The 17564-nt window shown below is 45.2% G+C and overlaps 1 protein-coding gene across 1 annotated transcript in view; it reads left to right on the top strand.

Annotated features, from left to right (window-relative positions):
• Positions 1-17564, top strand: part of GUCY2F (guanylate cyclase 2F, retinal) — a 142085-nt gene that overhangs the window by 104919 nt on the left and 19602 nt on the right. The window contains exons 13-17 of the mRNA XM_075322706.1: positions 3066-3258; positions 7072-7246; positions 9202-9300; positions 10272-10366; positions 17153-17238. Of these exons, the coding sequence (XP_075178821.1) occupies positions 3066-3258; positions 7072-7246; positions 9202-9300; positions 10272-10366; positions 17153-17238 (648 nt within the window). The remainder of the gene's footprint in view (positions 1-3065; positions 3259-7071; positions 7247-9201; positions 9301-10271; positions 10367-17152; positions 17239-17564) is intronic.

The following is a 17564-nucleotide window of genomic DNA, read 5'->3' as shown; positions in this document are numbered from 1 at the left end:
TGACCCTGTTGCATGTCACACACCGGTTATGATGCTGGATGTTGTCTTTCGTGTGCACTGCCATGAGAGAGGCCAGCTCGTGCACTCCATCAAATTAAAAGTTATTTGTGGAGTGTCTTTACCAGAAATGACATTAGATACCTTATCCAGTTTGCACAGAGTCAGTACATAGGATATAATGATTACAGAAATAGGTTGTGGTCATACCTAGCAACAATAATCATCAATCTTGGGGAAAGTCGTGAATGATACAGCTGTGACTTATTAACCCTAACTGTCAAAAAACTACTCAGTATTTTCCGCCTTTTCTGTCTTGCACATCTCCATGAGGAGGTGTAATTTCATGTGCTAATGAGCTGACAAGTGCATTCTCCCCTGATGAAACAATGTTTGAGGAAATGTGTTGACACCATTAGGGATAGTTCATAGACACTCAGAACGGAAGGACAGTGTCAAAAATGTCTTTGGTGACCCCAGGTAAGCCTGTACACACCCTAACACCTGGAGGAACCCTTAATGGTAGGGAGGGCCAAGCCTCCAACCTAGGCCCTATCTCCTATCCTTGTTCCTGATGTTATGAACCCCCATCCACAACCCACCACCTGGGGGAATGGGCAAGAACAGAAGGCTACACCACACCAACAAAAATATACAACAGGTTACCCCTGTTGTTTATACCCCACAACAAAAACTCATACACATGGCAACCACACACAAAGGAGCCTCTAAAAGTGCACGAGGGGAAACAACATAAAAAGGGGGAATAAACAATCTACTGGGTAACCAAACATAAACAGACACACCTAAAGATGCTGCAGCAAAAAAAAACAATGCTGCAGCCAAAGCACTACTGAGAGACAGAAACAACAGCTCCTTCCACCTCCTGGCCAACCTTCCAAATGATAGAAAAATAACTGGCACCCTCTGGTGGGCATAGAGGGTATTTATATAACCTGGGTGTGGTCCCCACTGGAAACACCTGACCAGGAGTCAGGAGCTGCTGGAATTAACCCTCTCCTCTCCAAAGGAAAAGGAATTAATTTAAACTGCAGAGTCCCACAATACAAAGTGAGACTATAGGGCACTTTATACGCAGCGATGTCACTGCCGATCGCACCTGCCCCCGTCGTTTGTGCGTCACGGGCAAATCGCTGCCCGTGGCACACAATATCGTTAGTCCCCGTCACATGGACTTACCTTACTTACGACGTCGCTGTGGCCGGCGAACCGCCTCCTTTCTAAGGGGGCAGTTTGTGCAGCATCACAGCAACGTGACACGGCAGCCGTCCAATAGAAGCAGAGGGGCGGTCGAAAGAAAGCGACGCCTACCTCATTGCCGGAGGACGCAGGTAAGGTGCTGTTCATCATTCCTGGGGTGTCACACGTAGCGATGTGTGCTGCCTCAGGAACGACGAACAACCTGCATCCAGCACCATCAACGATATTTGGGATTAGAACGACGTGTCAACGATCAACGATAAGGTGAGTATTCTTGATCGTTAGCGGTCGTTCGTACGTTTCACACACAACGACATCGCTAACGAGGCCGGATGTGCATCACGAATTCCATGACTCTAACGACATCTCGTTAGCAATGTCGTTGCGTGTAAAGTGGTCTTAAGACCCAGAACCTGTCACAAAACTCTGCAACAGGGAAATGTTCGTGACAGACAGCTGTGGATTGCCCTTCTTAGAGTGAGAGTCATTTGAGTCCACCAGAGCCAGAAAGAAAAAATAGGGCCTAATTAGGGTTTTCTCCTTGACTGTTGTGGCACTAGAAGCCGTCTGGATGTGGATCCACTTATGATGACTCCATACAGTCCATGAAGATGAGTTAGATTGTTCCGTATTTTATCTCTTAAAGACTTTTTGGAATATATATACTGATTTGAATGTTATGTCATAACTATAGCATTGGTTCTCATTTGGCCACTGTCATTACTGGATATGAATATCTACTCGCGTACTTTGGATTAACTCTTTGGTAGACTGACCATTATCAGCTAGTTCTACCTGGGTTGGGTGGTATATTGTTTTACCTGGATTAGGCGCTATAGTGTTCTACCCGGGTTGGGTGGAATATTGTTCTACCCAGGTTGGGTGGAATATTGTTGTACCCGGATTGGGTAGTATACTGTTCTACCTGGGTTGGGTGGTATATTGTTCTACTCAGGTTGGGTGATATATATTGTTCTACCCGGGTTGGATGGTATATTTTTCTACTCGAGTTGGGTAGTATATTGTTCTACCCGGGTTGGGTGGTATATTGTGTTACCAAAGTTGGGTGTTATATTGTTCTACCGGGGTTGGGTGGTATATAGTTCTACCCGGGTTGAGTGGTATATTGTTCTATCCGGGTTGAGTGGTATATTGTTCTATCCGGGTTGGGTCGTATATTGTTCTATCTGGATTGGGTGGTATATTGTTCTGCCTGGGTTGAGTGGTATGTTGTTCTACCCGGGTTGGGTGGTATATTGTTCTACCCGGGTTGGGTAGTATATTGTTCCACTCGGGTTGGGTGGTATATTGTTTTACCCGGGTTGGGTCCTATATTGTTCCAAGCGGATTGGGTGGTATATTGTTGTGTGTTTACATGATTGGTTCTCTTGACCACTATAGGTGGTCTTTTAAGGTAACATATGACTTTTATTAGTTTATTAAAGGATATGTTTTAACTGTATATACTCATCTATTGCTGTCTACTATTTGCATCAGGTTGGCACAACAGCAGATAAAACTTTTGGAAGATTGCATCATATATACAGTGCTTCTAATACCTTCTTAGGGGCAAATCTTGCTGTCAGTAGATGATGTTCATCATTTTCTTATTATGTTAACAATGTATTATTCATCAGTCTACACATTTTGAAGGTGTTTCTGATATAGTGTAATATCAGATTGAACTTCCATTTTAAATAAAATCATATTGTTTACCTTGTGGAGATTTAATAATTCATGAGTATGTTGTTTTGTAGTTTGTCACATTGTCACAGTTTTTGCACACATTCTATATGATTCTGTGTTTGTGTACTGGTTGTATACTCTAGTATCTCCTTTATTTCCAGATCTGTTGCAGAAGCTCTAAAAATGGGCTGCACAGTCGAGCCAGAAGGGTTTGATGAGGTTACGTTATACTTCAGTGATATAGTGGGTTTTACCACTATATCAGCAATGAGTGAGCCTATTGAGGTGGTCGACCTTCTTAATGACCTCTACACCTTATTTGATGCTGTAATAGGAAATCATGATGTTTATAAGGTAAGGGATAATGAATACTCCTGCTTATTTTTAAACTATTTACAAAAGTAACTTATACCGATACGGTTACAATAACATTCAGTGGTAAGTATAGATCACAGACAAGCAAACTTACTTTATTTCCTGTACTTTGACCACATTAATATTTAGGTTCCCTAAAAAATATTATATAAATGTTGTTTTACCTTAACAGTAATCTATCAGAAGGATCCACCCTCTTAAGTTGTCTGTATGGGCATGTACTGTAGGTCATAAGAAGTGGGATAAATTGTTGCTTATTATCTGCGATCCAACGTCTTCTTCCAGAGAAATCCATGTTTTTCCTTATGTGTAAATAAGCTGTTAATATCTATGGGCTGGAGATCTCCCCGTGAGTCTGCCTTTATAGCTTATTCTAATTGTGAGACATGTAATGACTGACAGTCACACATTACACTGGTAACGCCTCCTTTCAGTTAAAATGCATTTTGGAAACAGACTCTCTAGGAGATCAGTGATCTTAACAGCTCATTTAAGATTAAAATGTGGATTTGACATCGGATCGCAGATATCAAGGTATCATTTACTTCAACTTTCTATGACCTACATGGCCACATAGGCGGCTTAGGAGGGTAGATCATTCTGATATATTCCTTTTAACAGTACCTTAATAAATATGTGGAGAAGTGGCCCATTTCATTTGATCAGCTGACCTAGCATAATATCATAGTTGATGCCATCACATAAATAGCTGTTTACCCACTCCCATCCAGTGGCCATTGACCACCGTTGTGGCCGTTGGACTGGAATGTATGAATCCATTTGCATTAGCTCTAATGCTTATGTGTTTTTTCTACTGAAAATAAAGACTCTCAGTCCCAGGGCCCTGTATGAACATACAGTGCCTACAAGTAGTATTCAACCCCCTGCAGATTTAGCAGGTTTGATAAGATGCAAATAAGTTAGAGCCTGCAAACTTCAAACAAGAGCAGGATTTATTAACAGATGCATAAATCCTACAAACCAACAAGTTATGTTGCTCAGTTAAATTTTAATACATTTTCAACATAAAAGTGTGGGTCAATTATTATTCAACCCCTAGGTTTAATATTTTGTGGAATAACCCTTGTTTGCAATTACAGCTAATAATCGTCTTTTATAAGACCTGATCAGGCCGGTACAGGTCTCTGGGGTTATCTTGGCCCACTCCTCCATGCAGATCTTCTCCAAGTTATCTAGGTTCTTTGGGTGTCTCATGTGGCTTTAATCTTGAGCTCCTTCCACAAGTTTTCAATTGGGTTAAGGTCAGGAGACTGACTAGGCCACTGCAACACCTTGATTTTTTCCCTCTTGAACCAGGCCTTGGTTTTCTTGGCTGTGTGCTTTGGGTCGTTGTCTTGTTGGAAGATGAAATGACGGCCCATCTTAAGATCCTTGATGGAGGAGCGGAGGTTCTTGGCCAAAATCTCCAGGTAGGCCGTGCTATCCATCTTCCCATGGATGCGGACCAGATGGCCAGGCCCCTTGGCTGAGAAACAGCCCCACAGCATGATGCTGCCACCACCATTCTTGACTGTAGGGATGGTATTCTTGGGGTCGTATGCAGTGCCATCCAGTCTCCAAATGTCACGTGTGTGGTTGGCACCAAAGATCTCGATCTTGGTCTCATCAGACCAGAGAACCTTGAACCAGTCTGTCTCAGAGTCCTCCAAGTGATCATGAGCAAACTGTAGACGAGCCTTGACATGACGCTTTTTTAAGTAAAGGTACCTTACGGGCTCGTCTGGAACGGAGACCATTGCGGTGGAGTACGTTACTTATGGTATTGACTGAAACCAATGTCCCCACTGCCATGAGATCTTCCCGGAGCTCCTTCCTTGTTGTCCTTGGGTTAGCCTTGACTCTTCGGACAAGCCTGGCCTCGGCACGGGTGGAGACTTTCAAAGGCTGTCCAGGCCGTGGAAGGCTAACAGTAGTTCCATAAGCCTTCCACTTCCGGATGATGCTCCCAACAGTGGAGACAGGTAGGCCCAACTCCTTGGAAAGGGTTTTGTACCCCTTGCCAGCCTTGTGACCCTCCACGATCTTGTCTCTGATGGCCTTGGAATGCTCCTTTGTCTTTCCCATGTTGACCAAGTATGAGTGCTGTTCACAAGTTTGGGGAGGGTCTTAATTAGTCAGAAAAGGCTGAAAAAAGAGATAATTAATCCAAACATGTGAAGCTCATTGTTCTTTGTGCCTGAAATACTTCTTAATACTTTAGGGGAACCAAACAGAATTCTGGTGGTTTGAGGGGTTGAATAATAAATGACCCTCTGAATAAACTTTTCACAATTTAAAAAAAAAAAAAATAAAAAAAGAAATAACATTCTTTTTTGCTGCAGTGCATTTCCCACTTCCAGGCTGATCTACAGTCCAAATGTCACAATGCCAAGTTAATTCCGAATGTGTAAACCTGCTAAATCTGCAGGGGGTTGAATACTACTTGTAGGCACTGTAGAAGACGAAAACCACTGCCACAATCTAGGACAGTGAAAGCTATAAAAACTTTATTCACCAAACATCTCTAATATTTTTGGAGCATACTTCACAAAGAGCCGCCATCAGGGTTGAAACATTACGAATGTTTGGTGAATAAAGCTTTCATAGCTTTCACTGTCAAGGATGACGTGCTGCAGTATTCTTCTCTTATATCTAAACTATATCAATTCAAAAAAGAGGAAATATCCATACAAAAGAACAATTGCATTTCTTACATTTAACTGATTTATATATTTATTAAAGTGAATCTGTCACCAGGTTTTTGCTCGCTCATCTGAGAGCAGCATGATGTAGAGACAGAGACCCTGATTCCAGCGATGTGTTACTTACTGAGCTGTTTGCTGTCATTTTGATAAAATCAATATATTTTCTGCTGCAGATCTAGCAGTTATACAGGGCTCATGAATATGCTGGACTACCTGGCAGCAGACCAAGTAGTCCTCTAATGATAATCTCCTGCTGATTAATCAGTGATTTTATCAGCCTAGTAAGTGACACATCGCTGGAATCAGGATGTCTTCCCCTACATTATGCTGCTCTCAGATTAGGTGGCAAAAACCTTATGTAACAAACACAAAAACCTTGACTAAACAAAAAAAAAAAACATTTAAAATTGCGCATATTGCACATGAACATGTTTCATTGGCCAAAAATTGACTATGGGATTTATTTTAACACATATGAATGGCATAATAACCAACAGAGACATGTAAGAGTGGAGGATACCTGAGATAAGTATAAATGGACACTATCCCTAAAGTGATGTCAAGTAGTATTCAATGAAGACGAAAGTTGCAGTCCACATATATAGACAATAAATTATCCATTATCAAAAGAATATAGAAAAGAAAATAAGCAATAACTATGTGCATAATCACTCAGATGAATTAGCTCATAAAAAAGCATCATATGGGAAAGAGGACCCCTGGCGTATCACCACAGGAGGAGGCTTCCTCAGGGGTAAGGTTCAGCGGCTAGGGTAGATGGTGGGAAGATATGAACTGAGAGATATCAAGGTGCACATGTACTCGACACAAAGTGATGAAATAACATACCTAGAAAGCGCTATTTAAAAATGGCCACAGTTACTGAGTACGTTGTACCACTCCAAAATGGCCACAATAATCAAGTATATATTGTTCTGTTCCAACATGGCTGCCATTATAAAGTATATGTTACTCCACTCCACTTACTTTTCAGTAAGCTACAATATATAACATCTGTACTGATTCCATGACTAACTTAGTTCTAGTCTTAAGTAAAAAAGATTTATTTCTGTTTTTCTGTTAACAGGTAGAAACTATAGGAGATGCCTACATGGTTGCATCAGGCCTTCCTAAAAGAAATGGGAATAGGCATGCAGCAGAAATTGCTAACATGTCCCTGGATATCCTCAGTTCTGTAGGATCTTTCAAAATGAGGCACATGCCTGATGTCCCTGTCAGGATACGTATAGGCCTGCATTCAGGTAATATTCTCTACACTGATATAGGTCTGTCACCATGGTGACTAATGTAAAGCATATATTATTACTTCTCAAATTCTGATTCTTACGTGACATAATATTTCTTAAGATCAATCATATTTCTTGTAGTTGATACATACTGTATATTTCCCTTTCTTATTGTAAAAAGTACAGTGTACCCTAAAACCAGAAATCACTAGTAAATAACTTGTCCTTGTTCTTAAAGAAATCTTATTAAGCCCTTTCCTAATGATTTTATTCTAGGATGACAAAAAATAATGACAGCATTAAAATTACTAGTGAGGGGTGAGCACTAAAATGCTCAGGTGCTCGGTATTTAAGTCGAGCAATTTCTAATGCTCAAGTGCTCGTCTCGAGTAACAAGCATAATGAAAGTCAATGGGAAACTTGAGCATTACTCTGGCAGGCCCTCCAAGGACGTCTGGGGGTGGACAGGAAAATCACTGAAATGGATGGAAGCAGAGCACAAATGGAATAGGAGCAGCATAAAGAAGGTGCCTGGACGCATCTCTGACTCCCAGGCCTCTGCTGGGTACAATGCTGTAAGAGTATTATTCCACTTTCACTGTCATAAAACATTCCAAACCGAAGATAACGTGGATTTAAAAGGACAAAAATGTTAGGAAACATTCTTTCCTGTATAATGACTTGTACATATATAAGGCAAATTTAACTAGAAAGAAAAAACACCTCCTCCACCCCTTATTATGGTCGCCAAGGGGCGGCGAGCATCCAGGAGCGGACCCACTGGGCCATACACCGGCCTCCCTTGAAGAAGCTAACCAGTAGCGAACCCCTATACAGGGACTGTCTGGCATTGCTTCTGGCCGGCACACTCACATACATCAGATCGCACACACACACACACACAATCACTGAACAGATCGCGCACGCACACACTCACTAGTCACTCACCACATCTGGCGGTACAGAATGCCTCTGACCGCAGGGAAAGATGGGAGGAAGTTATGCATTGCAGGTCCTGTAAGCATTCCATCCGCTACAGCCGCAGGTCCATTCATTCTACCGCACTGCGTCTCAGGATTCTGCCGACCAGAAGAAATCGGTATCGCTGAATGTGGTGAGTGTGTGTGTACGATCTGATGTATGTGGGTGTGTGATCCACTGCAGGGGCTCACGCTCAGCGTCTGGTGAGTGTGATTGCGGGGTGTCCGCTGTGTATAACAAAGTGTCCTGCAGTATCTTTAACTTTTTTATCAGCATGGACACTTCATTATTGAACCGCCACTATTGATTGTTTTCGGGGTAGGGCTTATATTTAATCATTGCTCCGAAAATGCTGAAAATCCCTGCTAGGGCTTATTTTTGGGGGAGGTCTTATTTTTGGAAAAACACGGTATGAATTTTAAGAACATACTCTTTTATTTGTAGTTTGTTGTTTAGCCTGCTTGTTTTTTTCTGCTTTTTGCTAAAATCCAGCATAAAAAGTTAAACATTGTTATTTTGTTTATCCTTTATTACATTTTTTTTGTTATATAATTGTTACATTACCCTAACCCTCACCCAATCCCAGCCCTTACCTTAAAAGTAATGCTAGCTCTAACCCTATCCCTAAGGGAGAAATTATGTGCCCTATTGAATTTGACACCTGGGACGAATGCCTCTGTGGTCTCCCCCATACTACACCTCTGCAATAAAGTGCGGCATGGAGCCCAATATAGAAGACAAAGTGTCTATAGCCTCACAGTACAGTTTCTATGGACCTACTGTAACTCATCTATGGAGATGATGGCAAATGGATATAAGCCAGGACAGAACTTGGCAAAGGAAGACAACTCAAAGCATCATACATCAATATTGTTATACGAAGATAAATGTACAATACAATAAAACTACGTTTTTCTTTCAGAATAGAACTTTTAGTTACAGACAATTTATTAAAGTTATTTATTAAAAATTTTTCTTTTCTTTAATAGGTTCTGTGGTTGCAGGTGTCGTGGGCCTAACAATGCCAAGGTACTGCCTCTTTGGAGACACAGTAAATACTGCCTCCCGCATGGAATCAACAGGGTTACGTGAGTAAAGTAACACTGATCATAAAGAAACATGATTGCTAATAATAAAACCGCCATGTGAAGTTAGCACAAAATCCTCTACATTTGTGTAGCTAATTTGGAGAGACAAAAAGAATGGCTAACTAGATCTCATATGTTGCTATCATACCTCAGTTTCAGGACCTGATCTGGTGACTTATTGCTGCGTGGTCAGTTTCCTTCCCTGCTAAGCCACAGCCTGGTCAGTCTCTGTCCAATTGCTGATGGTTCTCTTAACGTTGCTTTTCTTCCCTTGCTTGGCTGCTAGTCATGTGTTTCTCACTTTCCTTTTTTGTTTCTGTCCTATCACAGCTTGGGTGGGGCTATTTGTACTCACCTTGCACCAGTCTTCTTTGCTGGCTAAATGTCTAGGTGGATTTCAGCTAAGAAGTTCCAGCATTGCAAGTCATTTCCCTGCTAGGCAGAGGCCAGTTGTGTTACTATTCTGTGTTTGCTCATTTACCTTTCCAGCACCTTCCCTTGTCCTCAGGTTACTGGAAGGTTTCTCTTGCTTGTATGAATTATTCTCATTTCCCCCTTTGTGCATGTGCTTTATGTTTCCTCACCTTGGGTCCCTTTCGCCCTCTGCACACTCTCTCTCTCCTGATTAGTTGGGCGTAGCGGTCTCCCCTATGTTTCCTTAGAAGGTACGAGAAACCACTTGATAGTCTTTCAGGTAGCCAGATCTGAGTTGGTGTTTTAATCTGTGCAGCTTGGGATCTTCTATTCTCTATAGGAACCAGTAGTGTCTGGGTGCGGCTGCTGTGTTGTAAACTTTATTTTAAATTAGGTAAATGCATAATAGGTGCATAATATATCTCTTTGCCTTTATGTCGTATCAAGAGATGAATAGGATTACGATCAATTAATGGTTTATACTTGCAGAAAACAGATGTATTTTATATTTATTTTCCTTTTTTCTCTCCAGTTGCTGAATGCTTTTTTTTTTACAGCCTATCGCATCCATGTCAACCAAAGCACTGTCAAAACTCTCAGATCGTTAAATGAGGGCTATATACTGGAATTGAGAGGAAGGACAGAGCTGAAGGTAAGTGGCATGTTTATCTGTATCATACACAATGTTCTCTGTTAGACGTCATAGAAGTTATTTGTTCCAATTACAAGCTAAGGTCAGCTCTAAAGAGATATTTAGGAATTAAGAAGCTGAAATTCTTGACATATCTGTAAAGACTGGACACCCACATCTCTGTGTATTACCTGAACAAACTAAGAATTGTTTTAGGAAAAGTACCCCTGTGTCATTATAATATGTGAGGTCCATGTGATGAACTCTGCAAGTGAATAATTAATCACCCTCTTTGTTTAACCAGCTCTAAATGCTTCAGAAACATTGCTCCATGGTAACATGTTCCAACAGCAAAATTAGGTCACAGTGTCACGCTGTACTATGGGATGTCCTGAAGCAATACAGCGCAAACTCCACTAGAAGGCAGCAGAGTGGTAATAGAGCCAAGTAATCCTGCACTAATAGCAGACCAGGAGTAGTACAGGGAAGTAACCACAAGGTGGCAGTAGAATAACCAGAGAGCCAGGTCTGTAACCAGAGGTCACACAAAGTACAAGGGGGAAAACCAAACTCAGAGTTAGAAGCAAGCCACGGAGTTAGGAGCCAGTCGGTCACGGAAATATCAGAGGAGAGAGACAGAACCAAGTCAGGCATGGAGCGTAAGTCAAGTACGGGGAAGTCAGAATACACAAGGGGATAAGGTAGGAGGGATGGGGCTGAGATCGGGCAAACAGATGCAGATAGGAAGTCAGAGGAATGTGGTAGAACAGATCAGGGAACTCATCAGAGCAAGCTACATACGCTGTAGGCTTAGATTATAACTGGCACTGCACAAGAGTTGCAGTGTAGCACCCAGGGATATGGGGTACTCGGTTCCGGGCGGTGTTTATATTGGGAATGTCACGATGGTGGCCGTTACCCGGTTCCATGCCCTGGGTCCTATTTGTAATGGGGATATTTACAGGGGATTTGTGAATAAGGTTATGCGTGACACCACTTGCGGAGCCGCCGCTGCAGTGTCTCTACTGGGGCTGATGGTATTGTAGCTAGTATGGTAGTCCCTCCGCAAGTAGGGTATTGCCCCAGCGGGTGTATGGTGCGGTGGACGTCGGAAGAAGGAGACCAGACAGGTATTCAGTGCAACTGGTATACTCACTTTTCGGGTGTAAACTTTTGCCCGAGACCGGCTGGTTTAGCCTCCAGGTCCCCTTCATCCCAGTGCCAGTCTGTTTCTCTGGTACCTTCTTCCCCCGCACCTGTCTTTGGTAAGTGGGTCCCCGTGGTATGAAACACTGGGGGTCCTCGGTTTGTGGTTTGTCCACCTCTGTCCGCCTGACGGTAGCGTGAACCCTGTGGGGTTGGAGTCTCTAGTCCTGTCCCTGGCTCTTTCTTTGCTACTAAGTCTTTGGATTGTTTAGGGTCAGCAAGGTCCTTGATGGTCTCCTTTGCTGTGCAGGTGTTAACAGATCGGCTTGAAGCTCTTTCCTGTCCTAGGGTCCTGTACCCCGTCGGTGCGTAGTTCCAGGAGTACTCCACTGTACTCCACCAGCAACCACCTCTCCTGGGTACCAGGGCACTGTCAACCCAAGTCAGGGTCTCACTTCTCTTCCACCTTCACACTTCCACAGTCACTGCAGTTCTGACTACTCTCCGCAGTCTGCCCCTCCCACCTGGTCAACTAGTGGACTGGAGTGGCTCCACCTCTAGGCGGCCATCCATGGTCCCACCCTAGCTAAGTACCATTGTATGGGGAATTGTTGGGGAAAACTGGGATTACCTGGGTTTTTGTTGGTACCGGCACTGGGGTTCTGGGTCCCTAAGGGGGTAGGCCCTGGTGGAGATTCAGAACCTTGTAGCACGCTGAGGTGTTCAGGGGCGCTATATTCCCCCTTGGTTAATTCCAGCACATTCTCGGGCTGCAAGGTAAACTGGTTACGCATTTTTTTCTTTTTTATTTTACAAGTCAGACATTAAACGTAACAGGTCCATCCCACGCAGGGGAGGTTCAGCACTTTAACGTTGCACCCTGGGTATCCTTCCCTGCATCCACCACCAAAAGATCCTGGTCCCAGAAAACTTCTCAGGAGGCAGGTCACCGGTTTCAGTGGTGACCAGGTCTCGGATGCCTCTGCCGCAGACCTTTCCTGCACCCGGCCTCTCCTGGTGGCGGTTCCCACAGCAATGTCCGCTGGATGGGTGTACCCTGGTGGGGCACAACTGGTGCAATTATTTACAATGACACAAGTTTGTGTTGGCTGCTGCCAGTACTGTAGCCTGGGTCCATTTATTTTTATTTCAAAGCGTTTAACTGGTAACTTTTTCAGGAACAGTTCAAACGTTCAAACAACAATAAAACAGGTAGTATATCAGGTTTTCGCTACCAAGGTGCAGGGTAGGGGCTATCAGGTTCACTTTGCCTCCTAGGATCAGAACTCCAAGCACAATGACAACACATCCCGGGAGTCTGTTCCACAACCGGTGATGGAAGCGGTATTACCGGCGATGGTATCGCTTTGGGAAGCCGGGCTGGCTGGTGCTCCACAACCAGATTGGAGATGGGTCCCGGCACCGGGCAGGTCAGTGAAGTTAAGAGAGTCTGCTTTCCTACCTCCCGCTGCTGCTCTGCGTGCACGGCCTGATTCTTGTGGGCCCATACTGCTGCTGTGCCGCCCCCATGCCAGCAGCTGGTCGCCGCTCGGGCCCGGAGCTTCAGGGGTGGTAGCTCGAGAGTCTCCGGACCCGGGGGTCTCGCGGACATGCCGAATAAAATGGGGGAAGTAGATGTACGGGCTAAGCCGTAATAGGTTTGTGACACCACCCACGGTGTGTGGTGAGATAGGACACCACTGCTGCTGTTACAGGGGAGATGTTGTGCAGCAAGTTGTTAACCCCTCCGTAGGCAGGGATGGTAGCCCCGGGACCCAGTGAGTCTGGTGCAGGGAGTGGCGGTCGCAGTGGGATGTTGGTGTACTCACTCTGAAGGAAACACACAAGTCTCTGGTAAACCAAGATGGTGGTGGCCGGTGCCGCGGCTGGTTGTGTTCGGGATCCCCCACCCAGCTGGTGGTCTCTATCCTTTTCCTGCACCTTTTTGTGTTCAATGGACTTCCCCGGTATTAAACTCGGGATTCCTCTCCCGGCTGGATGTGGCCTAAGGAGCCATGCCCGCAGACGCTGGCCCGTGGGATCTGTGGGCCTTGGCGGTGACCTCTTATTCCTATTCGGTGGGCTGTTGTCTTCTATGAGGGACTTTGGGTGGGACAGGACCTCTAGTCCTTGCCTCAATCGGTTAATTAACCAGTTCCAGTAGGTTCTGGTTCCTGGCTTCAGGGTCCGAGTACCCCCCTTTTGTGCACGGTTTCCGGTCGGGTCCCCGGTGTCGGTACCGGCGGGCTACAACCCTGTCCCGGACCACCTCAGTTCTGCTGAGCCGTCTTCCCGTCTCCTGCTGACGAAGACCACCGTCTGCCTCCTAGCCAGTGGCACCAGGGCTCCTACCCTGGTACCTGTCAGTTTGCTTCAGGCCTGACACACAGGTCTGACCTCCACTCTCCACTACTCTGAACTGAACTCAGACTTTCACTGCTAGTTTTCCCGCCCCGGGCTGTCTAGACCCCTGGGTGGGCGTGTTCCAACCGCCTTGTCACGCCCACTGGTGTTTCTGTCTGTCCCTAAGGATGGGGGTGACTAGGGTTTAATGGTTAGCTGTGTGTTTCCTTGTCAGGGAAGGTGTTATGCAGGGGCCTATTTGTGACTACCTTGTTTTGCCAGGGCGTCACACTGCCACCATTCTCTGCACCTCTTCTTTCCAGTCCACAACCTGTTGAAGGGACTGTATGCGCACCCGGATGCAAAACCGGGCTAATTCTCTTTCCAGCCAGGCAGCGATTCCCGGTACAGGACGGCTGGGCTCCCGATCCTCTGAAGCAGCCATCCCATTTTTCCTTAGTGTCCAGAAACTGTATTGCAGAGTTCTGATGTCTCTGCACCAGCGTCTGCTCTCACATCCTGGTCATTCCGCTTTGTGCTCCTCACCACTCTCTGACGGGACTCGAGCATTTCAGGGAACTTCCGGGTCAGGTTACTACCTGCTTCTGCCCGAGCTCACTGGCATTGTGGGCGGGGTTTCTTTTTGCGCCTTTTGGTCTGCTGTGGCGCAATTATTTTTCACAGCAAAATGGCGGCGTTTTTTCAAACAATAAAGTTCAGGCCATATAATACAACGTTTAAGGCACACGTCACCCGGTTTGACCGGGTCCAGTTCAATCCTGTTCGTGACGCCAGGAAAAAGGGTTGTAGCACCCAGGGATATGGGGTACTCGGTTCCAGGCAGTGTCTCTATTGGGAATGTCATGATGGTGTCCGTTACCCGATTCCGTGCCCTGGGCCCTTTTTGTAATGGAGATATTTACAGGGGATTTGTGAATAAGGTTATTCGTGGCGCCACTTGCGGTGTTGCAGCTAAATGTAGGGAGCCGCCGTTGCAGTGTCTCTACTGGGGCCGATGGTATTGCAGATAGTATGGTAGTCCCTCCGCAAGTAGGGTATTGCCCCAGCGGCTGTATGGTGTGGTGAACGTCGGAAGAAGGAGTCCAGACAGGTATTCAGTGCAACTGGTTTACTCACTTTTCGGGTGTTAACTGGTTGCCCGAGACCGGCTGGTTTAGCCTCCATGTCCCCTTCGTCCCAGTGCCAGTCTGGTTCTCTGGTACCTTCTTCCCCTGCACCTGTCTCTGGTAAGTGGGTCCCCGTGGTATGGAACACTGGGGGTCCTCGGTTTGTGGTTTGTCCACCTCTGTCCGCCTGACGGTAGCGTGAACCCTGTGGGGTTGGAGTCTCTAGTCCTGCCCCCGTCTCTCCCTTTGCTACTGAAAGTTGAAAGGACCAATGTACTGCAGGATTTTATTTATTATTATTATTTATTTATAGAGCACCATTGATTCCATGGTGCTGTACATGAGAAATGGGTTACCTACAGAATACATATATAAGTTACAATAGACAGACTAGTACAGAGGGAAGAGGGCCCTGCCCTTCCGGGCTTACATTCTAAGGATTTTGGGGAGGAGACAGTAGGTGGGGTGTAGGTTGGGCGGCAGCTCCGCACGGTGGTGGTGCGGCAGCTCCGCACGGTGGTGGGGCGGCAGCTCCACACGGTGGTGGGGCGGCAGCTCCGCACGGTGGTGGGGAGGCATCTCCGCACGGTGGTGGGGCGGCAGCTCCGCACGGTGGATGGGGCTCTATATAGAGGGGCTGACAGGATAAACTTCAGGATGGGGCTTTATACAGAGCATGACATTAATTGTGCTAGACTTGTTGCCTGCTGCTCAGAGATTAGTTATGTGAAACTGCAAATGCCCTCTATTGATGCATTAATATGATATCTTCTGTCATATGCATCAATAGAGCAGAATTTGCAGTTTCACAAACATATTTTTACCATTTTGAAGCCATTTTGGAGCATTGCTGGAGACTTGAGCTCTGCTATAATTAGAGCTCAGCATTAGAGTGGCTGTCAGTCAGTGCAGAAGTGCGGTTATAGCCGCTCCGATAGCAGCTCATAATACACTGAACGATAACTCAACCTGCGCCAGCACCACCACAATGACTGAAATCTGAACACTGCCTGGAGGAATAAAGTTCTTTTACTTCCGGCAGCGGGGTTCACTGTGCAGGCGCCAGGCAGATTCAGAATGCTAGTAACCTGCAGATTAATTCAATATCTACAGGTTAATGGTATTTTTTTTTATGTGACAGGTTCACTTTATGTTGTAAGTTAACAGATTTATCAAAACTACACTAAGCAGCCCAGTAAGTGAGACATCACTGGAATCTGGGTCTCTGTCTCTACATTATGCTCCTCTCAGATTTGGTGTCAAAAACCTGCTGACAGATTTACTTTAAATATAAAACAGCATATTTACATTTACTAATACTAAAAGTTATGACATTTGAGGAGAAATTAAATTATAAAGTTGCCATTTTTTTACTAAAGGCCTCGTTACACACAATGACATATCTAATGATATGTCGTCGGGGTCACGGATTTCGTGACGCACATCCAGTGTCGTTAGCGACGTCGTTGCGTGTAACAGCTCCGAGCGACCGCTAATGATCAAACATACTCACCTAATCGCTGATCGTTGACACGTCGTTCATTTTCAAAATCTCGTTTGTCGTTGTGGACGCAGGTTGTTCGTCGTTCCTGTGGCAGCACACATCGCTACGTGTGACACCCCGGGAACAACGAACAGCTTACCTGCGTCCTCCGGCAACGAGGTGGGCGTGTCGTTAATGCAGCTGGTCACCGCCCCTCCGCTTCTATTGGTCGGCCGCTGTGTGACGTCGCTGTGATGGCGACCGAACCTCCCCCTTAACGAAGAGGTTGTTCGCCGCCCACAGCAACGTCGCTAGGAAGGTAAGTTCGTGTGACGGGGCCTAGCGATATTGTGTGCCACGGACAGCGATTTGCCCGTGACGCACAAACGACGGGGGCGGGTGCTTTCACGAGCGACATCACTAACGATGTCGCTGCATGTAAAGCCCCCTTTACACAAATCCCACAAAATGTTAAAGATGTTTGTTGTCAGCTATAATTTTTCTATGAAGCTGCTTGTGAACAAATACAACCTATTACCCACAAAAATATTTTCACACTCACGGGATAAGCCCAAGTTTTTGTATTTTTTTTTATGTCACTAAACTCAATCTAAACTCAGTTGGGGGTTTATTTAGCCCATCTTTGGTACACTGCGGGTCCTTCAAAGCCATATGGTAATTATGTCCTTTCTCCTCTTTTTGGATAAGGGTAAAGGTGTTGAAGAGACGTACTGGCTGGTTGGAAAAGAAGGTTTTAGAAAACCATTACCTGTCCCACCAGTGATCAAGTCAGGGTAAGCGGAGACACCATGCGGTCCAGGCGCAGGATACCTTCTTGCTGTCTACCTGACTTCGTTTCCATATTTTTTTCCGTCACTATTTTGATATCGTTCACAGGCAAGTGGGTCATGGTTTTCTGCAGGATGAGATAACCGCTTTCAAAAGAAGAAAAGCAGAAAAGCAACTTGCAAGGAAGAATATCTGAGGTAATGTTATGCATGAAAATGTATAACATTACATGCTATACGTGTCACCACTTCTCTTGCAGTCTAATAGCAACTTCTCTCCTAATGACAAAAGGAGGTTCTCTATGTGCCAACTTTAATGTGCCCGTTCTCTA

Source organism: Anomaloglossus baeobatrachus, chromosome 9 (genome assembly GCF_048569485.1).
Source record: "Anomaloglossus baeobatrachus isolate aAnoBae1 chromosome 9, aAnoBae1.hap1, whole genome shotgun sequence".
NCBI classification, from domain to species: Eukaryota; Metazoa; Chordata; class Amphibia; order Anura; family Aromobatidae; genus Anomaloglossus; species Anomaloglossus baeobatrachus.
The sequence above is the reverse complement of the archived record's forward strand: the minus strand, read 5'-3'. Positions and strand labels throughout refer to the sequence as shown.